This window comes from Rhinichthys klamathensis, unplaced genomic scaffold (assembly GCF_029890125.1).
Source record: "Rhinichthys klamathensis goyatoka isolate OS25496 unplaced genomic scaffold, OSU_Roscu_1.1 h1tg000180l_1, whole genome shotgun sequence".
Lineage (NCBI taxonomy): Eukaryota > Metazoa > Chordata > Actinopteri > Cypriniformes > Leuciscidae > Rhinichthys > Rhinichthys klamathensis.
The window spans coordinates 3,240,528-3,248,882 of NW_026606708.1; the positions used below are offsets into that span (position 1 = coordinate 3,240,528).

At 39.3% G+C, this 8,355-nt stretch overlaps 1 protein-coding gene across 1 annotated transcript; it reads left to right on the forward strand.

The window, feature by feature from the left end:
• Positions 1 to 3,646: 3,646 nt before the first annotated feature.
• emilin3a (elastin microfibril interfacer 3a) lies at positions 3,647 to 7,766 on the forward strand. Its single transcript, XM_056261084.1, has 4 exons — positions 3,647 to 3,936; positions 4,541 to 4,660; positions 4,751 to 5,517; positions 5,629 to 7,766. The coding sequence occupies exons 1-4, from the start codon at positions 3,788 to 3,790 to the stop codon at positions 7,584 to 7,586; spliced, it is 2,994 nt and encodes a 997-aa protein (XP_056117059.1). The 5' UTR covers positions 3,647 to 3,787; the 3' UTR covers positions 7,587 to 7,766.
• Positions 7,767 to 8,355: the final 589 nt, after the last annotated feature.

Below are 8,355 nucleotides of genomic sequence, written 5' to 3' on the forward strand. Positions count from 1 at the left end.
TGTCACATAGGCCTACTGTTTTTTCACCTATCGGGATGTAGCGATTTCGCATGCAGCCTAAAATTCCACAACATTAACCATCAGCCTGATTAAATCTCTCAAAAATACTTTAAAATGTCACAAAAATAGTGTAATGAGTCGATCATTCATATTTGAGGGAAACATAGGCATGCTAAATGAATAAATGTAAGTTATGTGAAGCACACACATCTGAACGGCATTTAATAAAAGTACTTCACTAAAGAAACTGGGCATTCAGTTTCATCTATAAAAACTTGTTCTGGACTCTGGGAGTTCAAGCGATGGACCCTACTTTCTATCATTTCTGTCATCACTGTTAAAATAATAATGGGGACAGTGTATCATCAATCATCCAATATTGTGTTTATACAGCATGTGTGTGGAGAGAGAAGGACACTAAGGAGGGAGTTATGGGGAATAAACAAAGTGGCGTAATACAAATTTGTCCCCTTAACAACCTTGAGTGACGGCATGCATCAATGTCCTGTAGCATCGCTGATGGCATGGGATGTTGTTTTGGCAATTTCTCTCTACTATAGTATTCTCTTTAATTTGCTTCTCTGTGTTGTGCTGAGATATTTTTTTCATGTTTCTGAATTGCTGTATTTGAGAAATTCTGTAGGTAGCTAGCCTAAAGGCTTAAAATTTTAATTTTAGAATAATATCAACTTTTTTATAGTGAATCCATCACCCATTTGCCATTGACTATTATAGATAATATAAAAGTAGATCAGTAAAAGAACAAACATTCTCAGTCTTGTTTCCGTAAGTTTATGTGTAATGGAAATGTGCCAGCCATCAGCCACACTTCACACCAAACATATAAGACAAACGCACAGTTGACTTGACTGATTTCACCATCAGGAGTTGAATGTGGATGGTTGGTGCTCATTTTTTCGACAGACAAAGCCAAAGGCAACAGAAGAAAAAAAAACACTAGAGAGTGAGAGAAAAATAATGCATCTTTATCCATGTCAAAAGCCATTCTAAAACTTCTGCTTATGGTTTCTCTCCCCTTATAATGAACATTTGACCCCGAACACACCCAATAGCCTATTTACCATGTTTGCGCTCTTTAAATCATTCAGTAGTTTCAGCTTCTGCAGGGGTACAAATTGTGATTGAAATTAAAAAAGGGCTCCACCCTACTTGAGGTGTAACACATCATTACACCTGATGAATGAAGGCTCTGCCCACTACTGAATACAGAACAGCATTATGAGAGTTTGAGGCCTGAACAGCTGGTTCATTGTGATGTCATATCCTGTGGACTTCCTGGGTGGAGGTGGTTGTGAAGAATGGTGTATGTGTGCCTGGTGTGGTAGTGGAAAGCCAGTGCCAACAACATACTGTGCATGTTTTGTCAGTTGGTGAATAATATGAGGGAGGTGATACTGACACACATACTTAACTTTCGGGAGTAATTTCTTTAGAAAGTCATTTGAAATTGAAACAAGCCAGAGCTATGGCATGTAGTCTTTAAAAAATACCTCATTCTCAGCATTTAAAAGTTCATTTTATTTTGTTATAATGACATGGGCATGAAACGTTGATTTGAGCTGAAATTGCTTTACTTGTTGAGAAGAAAGTGTGATATGAGCAACATCGAATCAGAGAATGTAACTGGTGTTTCTTAAGCTTCTGGTTGATTTTTTTTTTTAGTAAAACTAACAGATTTAAAATTATTTTCTTTTTATATGAACGGGTGACGTCAAAAGGAGAACGGACGTCAAAAGAACATTTCAAAAGGAGCAAAAATAAATGAAGACATGGAAAGACATTCTAAGACAGTTGTGACAACTGTCTTAGAATGTCTTTCCATGTCTTCATTTATTTTTGCTCCTTTCGAAATGTTCTTATGGATAAAGTTTAATTTTTTAACCTGGTCCCAGACCCAGACTTTGAATCTTACAGAAAAGTAAACACTGACAATTTTATAATTTTGCTTAAAAACAACAACACTTAATTTAAACATTTAATCTCCCCATCCAGTCCCATGCAAAGCTAGAAATCCCAGTTTCTGTTAATGCTAGCGAAAATGATCCATGCAATCCCGACACAAATGGATTGTTAACTTCTATTTAGCCTATAAGTGGATCGCACACAGTTAAATTAATTTAAATTTGTTACCAATTGCACAATAATTAAGTTGCATTGGCATATTTTAAACTGACCTAGAAGCAAAAAATTACTTTTGAGTATGTTGACAAAGAAAGAGATATCAATGTAAATATAACTTCTGAACTTCATTTTTAATCAAGCTGCAATTTGTTTTTAAGCAAATGCAGCCATAGTTGAAGAAACACCCAAATGTTTCCTAAAATATTCATTATCAGTCATTTTGTTTACGTAATGTTACACACTTTTTAGTTTTCAGGTCATCCTAACAGTGATTTACATAAACAATGGAGACAGATTTCTTTATTTCAGACCTGTATTTCAGACTTGCATGACCACATTAGCAGGGCTTTTGCAAATTTGAAAATGTGAAAATAGGAGCCTGTTTATACAGATTCCTGACCCTCACATTAGAGCAGCACAGCCCTTGGAAACAGGGTAAACATTGTCGGCTAATTAGCCACCGCAACTAAACAAAGGCATGGTGTGTTTTGCCTTTGTGTTTTTTTAGAAGGCAAGTTTGAGGTGGTGTGTTTGTTTGCTGGTGGTGTGTGATGGGTGACTTTTTGGGGGCTGTGCACAATTAAGGTCTATGAGTAGTAAAGAGTGTTTGGAATTCTCACTTTTCCCCCAGACCTGTAGTTCAAGAACTGCAACACAACCACCGCCTCGACCACTACCATAGTGACAGCCATGGATACACTTACTGTGGACGGATGTTACAGCAATAAAGAGAAATGAGCGGTATCTTCAATGATTGTTCGTTTGTTCAGCTTTGCAATTAATCTAATATGGGACAAACATGGTCAACAGGAAGGAAGCTCTTTCACACTGTATATTTTTCATTAGAGCTATTTTGCTATTGTCAAGTAATCGTTAATATTTACAGTCTGACTCCCAGTGTTTATCTGAGTAAAACTGTATTTGTTCCATATGGCTGTGCCCGTCTTTGTGTGTGTGCATGTGACTGCAGCCTACAGCTAGTGAGTCCATATGTTTTTTTTTAGCTTATGTACAGACCCATATGCTCCTGTATCATTTAGTGTTCAGAAAACGGCCAATAATCAGACTGAGGGTTTAAAAACACATCCCTAGATTCAATGCAGCCAAATGTAACATAAATCCACCAGTCATATACCTGTTCTTTTCAGAAGCCAAGAGCTAACTTTTAAATTGATATCAGTTCATGATAATTACTAATAATTTATGTATGTTTTGATTTATTCTGAAGTAATTCACTTATACTAATAATTGTTATCATAATTTATCTTTAAGTCTTTCCTTCAAAACTTCTGAACATCACTGTTGTACTGTGTTGGTCAGGTCTCAAAAATAGCATCTTTGTGTGAATTGTGTTAGGTGGCTTAGTGGGTGGATCTATGTAAATGAGGTGGTCCAGTGTTTTATGAGATGACCAGGACTCTCGGTCCCAGCATTCATCTCAGCATCGCCACCACAACTGAAGCACACAGTGTCCTTTTTAGAGACAATTTTATAAGTTTTTTTTGTATTGACTATGAACAACATGGACAGATGTGACTAGCTAGTTACACTTTTTTTTACACATAGATTTTGTTCTGGCAATAGAGGGATTTCCCTCTGTCATTTTTTGTAGTTTTTTTTTTAGTATTGATAATATACAAAAATCATGTTACTGGAGATGATTTTGTGCTGTTTTCTTCTTCTTTGGAGTTCTTTTCTGACTGTGGCAGCATTTCACCCTGCATCAAGCCGATATAGCCTCTACTCAGGACCAAATCCGCAGCACAACTCAGAGAAACCAACGGCCAGGCATAAGTGAGTATCCATGAGTGAAAAAATCATTGTCTTATTTGATGGCACAGATAGCCAAATAGCCATTGAATGTTACTAAATAATTTTAGACACATCTGTGAGGCAATACAGCCCGCACTGCTGCACTTGATCTATTTACTGACATCTGTTGGTAAAAATGTTAATATTCATTCCATTCTGATTAAGATTGATAAGAAAATATGACCCATGACGACTTAAATTAATCTACTGTAGACACAATACCTGTTGAGTTAACATTTTCCAGTTTTGTAATACAGTTGTGCATAATCAGTTTAGTTTACACTGAGGTGAGTTTACACTCAAATTTACTCAAATTCATAGTGAATTGAATGTTGCACTTTACAACAAAGTTTTATACATTAACATTAGTAAATGTATTAGGTATCATCATCAACAATGAATGATAATATTAACAGATTTTATTCGTTTTGCTTAGAAAAATAAACAAATGTTAATGTATATAACTTTTAATATTAAAATGTATATGTAGAATAATACATTGTTAAACAAGATGAATAATTGCTGTATAAGTATTGTTTATTGTTCATGTTAACTATTGCGTTGACTAACTCTCTTTCTCTCTCAGGAACCACTGTGCTTATGTTGTGGAGAGAACTGTCTCATTCACTATTCAGGATGGAGCGACTCCTTTCATGAAGGCAGAGTACAACAAGTGTGCTTGGGGTCAAAAATGCCCAACTATAAAGTAAGACAGCTATTAATAATTGTATCACTTTCATATATGCAATTAATGTTTAAAAAAATACACTTTTTGACACCCTGTCTGTTTTTACAGGTATCGCACATACTACAAGCCTATGTTTAAAGTTGCATATAAGACTCTGACTGAGCTGGAGTGGAAGTGCTGTCCTGGTTATGCAGGTGTCGGTTGTACTGCGGCATATGGAATGAAAGCAAGGCCCCTATTCAAAGGACCAATGCCTGCACAGAAGGGCCCTATGCCTCCTTTTAAAGGGTCCATGCCTGCACAGAAGGGTCCCATGTCTTCTTTTAAAGGACCCATGCCTATGCAGAAAGGTCCCATGTCTTCTTTTAAAGGTCCTATGCCTGCACAGAAAGGTCCCATGTCTTCTTTTAAAGGACCCATGCCTATGCAGAAAGGTCCTATGCCTTCTTTTAAAGGGCCTATGCCTGCACAGAAAGGTCCTATGCCTTCGTTTAAAAGGCCCATGCCTTCTTTTAAAGGTCCCAATCCCTCTCAAAAGGGTCTAGTGCCTTCATTTAAAGGACAATTTCCTCATCCCAACTTCAATGGAAACCCCTGGAATCAACCTCAAACACAATATAATGCCATGAATGGATACCCAGGCCCTAATACTGGGCCCTCTTCCCAAGATACCTCAGTTGAACCTTATTCAGACCACCAAGAACCAGAAGTAGATTATCCTGAACCCATGCCAGAGCCTCAAGATCTTGGCCATGACTTAATCCTAGAAGAGAATGAGCCAATCACAGACTACCAAGATCCTCAACCAGATCACAGTGAGATGGAGCCTGCTTCCAATGCACAGGCGCCCTCTGGTGGTGGTGAAACAAACCAAGGTAAATAAGCTATATGCAGTTACACACTCTTTACAGTATATACAGTTGTTTTAGAATCTGCATTTTTTTTGTGTGTGCCCAAATAAATAAATAAATTTGATTAATTCACAGATCATGGTGACAACATTATCGAAGATGAGCGGTTTGATAGGATAGAAGAGGATGTGCAGCGACTCTCTCTTGGTCTTGATACTCTCCGTGGTACAGTGACAGGCCTGGAGGCCAGCTTGCGTGCTTCCCTCCGTGAAGACGCCAACCGGATGTTGACTGCACTAATTTCTGCTGCACCCAGCCCTATTGCTGCTCCTTCCCTGTCTAGGGACTCTTCTGTGGGTTTCGGAGATTTACCTGGAGGTGCACCGGATATTGAGGGTTCAGATGTGGTGGGGCAGTTCCCAAACTTGGTCGATTTGGCTGAAAAGGTTTCACAGCTGCGAGCAGAGCTTGTGGCAAAGGCATCTGAGCTGGAAGGGTTGAGAGGAGCCGTTGTTGGTCACAACAACACCCTTCAAAGATTGTCAGAAGGGTCAGTGAACCTTACTCAAACTGAATTCCAAAAGGCCCTGGAGACTATGGTGGAGTCCAAAATGAGTGAAGCACGGGTGGCTATCTTAGATGGCTTTGAAAAACGTGTGGAGAGTGCTGAGGAGCGTTGCGAGGGTCACATGGCAGAGGTGCGGCTACAGTGCAAGGAGGAACTTTTAAATGGACAAGATCAGATTGAGCAAGTCCTAGACATCAGGGCCATAGGATTGAGAACAGAACTCCAAAAACTTCAGGCTCAGCTTCAAGACCTGGAGCCTGAAGAGGGTTGTTGCATTGCTGTATCGGGTCTAACTGAAAGGATAATTCATGTGGAGCAGTCAGTGGGTGGCTTGAATGAGTCCCAAATACACCTACGTGCCGAACTTGGTGGACACAAGGACCATATAGAGGGCATGTTGGAGGGCCGACTGGCTTATGTGGAGTCCAAGATTAATATTGCATTGAATCAAGAGGAGGCGAGCATTGACAAAAGAGTGCCCACCGACCTGGAGACACAAATAGAGGGGAAGCTTAAGGCTCTTGAAAGTCGGCTCTTGGCTGCAGTGGACGAGCTAGGTAATGTCACAGCACCAACTTTGCTAGAGGGTCAGGCTGTGCCCACACTGGAGACAGACGTAGAATCACTCAGAAGAAGTGTTGAGGACGATTTGGACCGTTTACAGAAACAGCTTAAATCCATAGAGGTCATGTGCACTTCATTTTGTGTTCCACAGCCTATTCTTACAGGATATGCAGCTCCTTTGGCAACTGAGGAGGAGAAAATTGAGGACAACCACAAGGAACTGAATGAAAAACTTGATTTACAGGTACAGAGATTGAACAACCTCAATGCCACGCTATATAATCTTCTTGTCCAGTTGGCAGAAAAACAGGAGGAGGTAGGTCTTCAGGGTGAGGTGACCCTGCTGAAAGTTAGTGTGAACTCAGTTAACAGATCTCTCTGTGGCTTGCAAGAGTCTCTTGGCTCTGTGATCAGAGAGGTCGGCCACACAAACCTCACCTGGCAAGAGAGAGAAGAGAGGCTTGCACAGCAAGTGAAGGGTGTGGTTCAACTGGTGGGACGACAGGCATCTATGTTGGGTACTGGGGAGCGCAAGTTGACCCGTCTGAAAGGGGAACTCCAGGATCTGCGGCGCAGAGTGGCCGGAGAGCTACAGGGTTGCCGCTCGACTGCCCTGGGTGTTCAGAAGGAGGTAGATGAAGTCGGGGGTCGTGTTGCCCGTGTGGAGGGTCAGTGTGGAGGGCTGGCACACCTGGCTGATGACCTAGAGAGAATTCGAGGAGAGCTAGAGAGACACTCTGATGGGTATCTGTCTCATGTTAATAGCACCCTTGTTAACCATTCTCACCAGCTATCCAAGCTCAGAGATAGCATTCAAAACTGCACTGGACCATCTGGGTCTACTAGGAAAGACGGGGATAATTTAGCTACAACACAACAAATGGAAGAACAACACACAACAGAACCAACCCATCCAAGAGGAGACCAGTTTGCAGTCCCCACACAGCACAGAGGTGACTAGTAATTCAAGTGCACTTTATAATGTGCAGACAGTCTATACTCAAGACATATACTATTATATAGTATCTTTCTCAGGAGACTTTTCTCTTACCAACATCTGTTGTATGATCAGTGTTGTTGAAATTCCCTCTTCCCAGTCTGTGGTGTTGCTGTATTGTATTGTCGTTGTCTTTTTTATCACTTATATATATTTAAAAAACTTTTACTTAGGAGTTTAAGGGTTGATAGGTGTATTCATTGTCTTACTGTGTTTGTGAATATTTTTATATAAATTGGATGCCTGACTTTGCAAATGTTTTTATTGTAGGACTTTTTAAATTAAAGAGACTGTTGTGTTAATGTGGTAGATTCAACATTTCTTGAACATGCTCAACAACCTTTGTGATTATTATTTTATTTTTTTTACTTTTGTTACCTCTTTTTACTTTTCTGTGTTTATATGTGGTTTGTGAAAGCTGGTTCTTAATAAAATGTTGAAATCTCACTTAATTTTTTAGTTTATGAAGTTGACAAATTACTGTGTATATTATGAATTTCCAACAGAAAACATAGGCAACAGGCTAATAATTGCACACTTTAATGCCATAACATGAAGTAGCCTACAATAAAATATAAAATGTCATCATTCAATTTCACATTTAGACTTTAAACATGACATGACAAAAAAATAACACAATAATCAACCATACACATGTGGAAACCTTATGAGTCCCTGTTGTATTCCATTTTTCCTATGTTTAGAAGAAAATTACATCTGGGAAAGAAAAAAA

Bases quoted from the DNA above. Each gene is read 5' to 3' on its own strand.
- emilin3a (XM_056261084.1), top strand. From the start codon at position 3,788: ATGTTACTGGAGATGATTTTGTGCTGTTTTCTTCTTCTTTGGAGTTCT. The intron at 4,661-4,750 runs GTAAGACAGCTA...CTGTTTTTACAG, and splicing joins CAAAAATGCCCAACTATAAA to GTATCGCACATACTACAAGC. The intron at 5,518-5,628 runs GTAAATAAGCTA...ATTAATTCACAG, and splicing joins TGGTGGTGAAACAAACCAAG to ATCATGGTGACAACATTATC.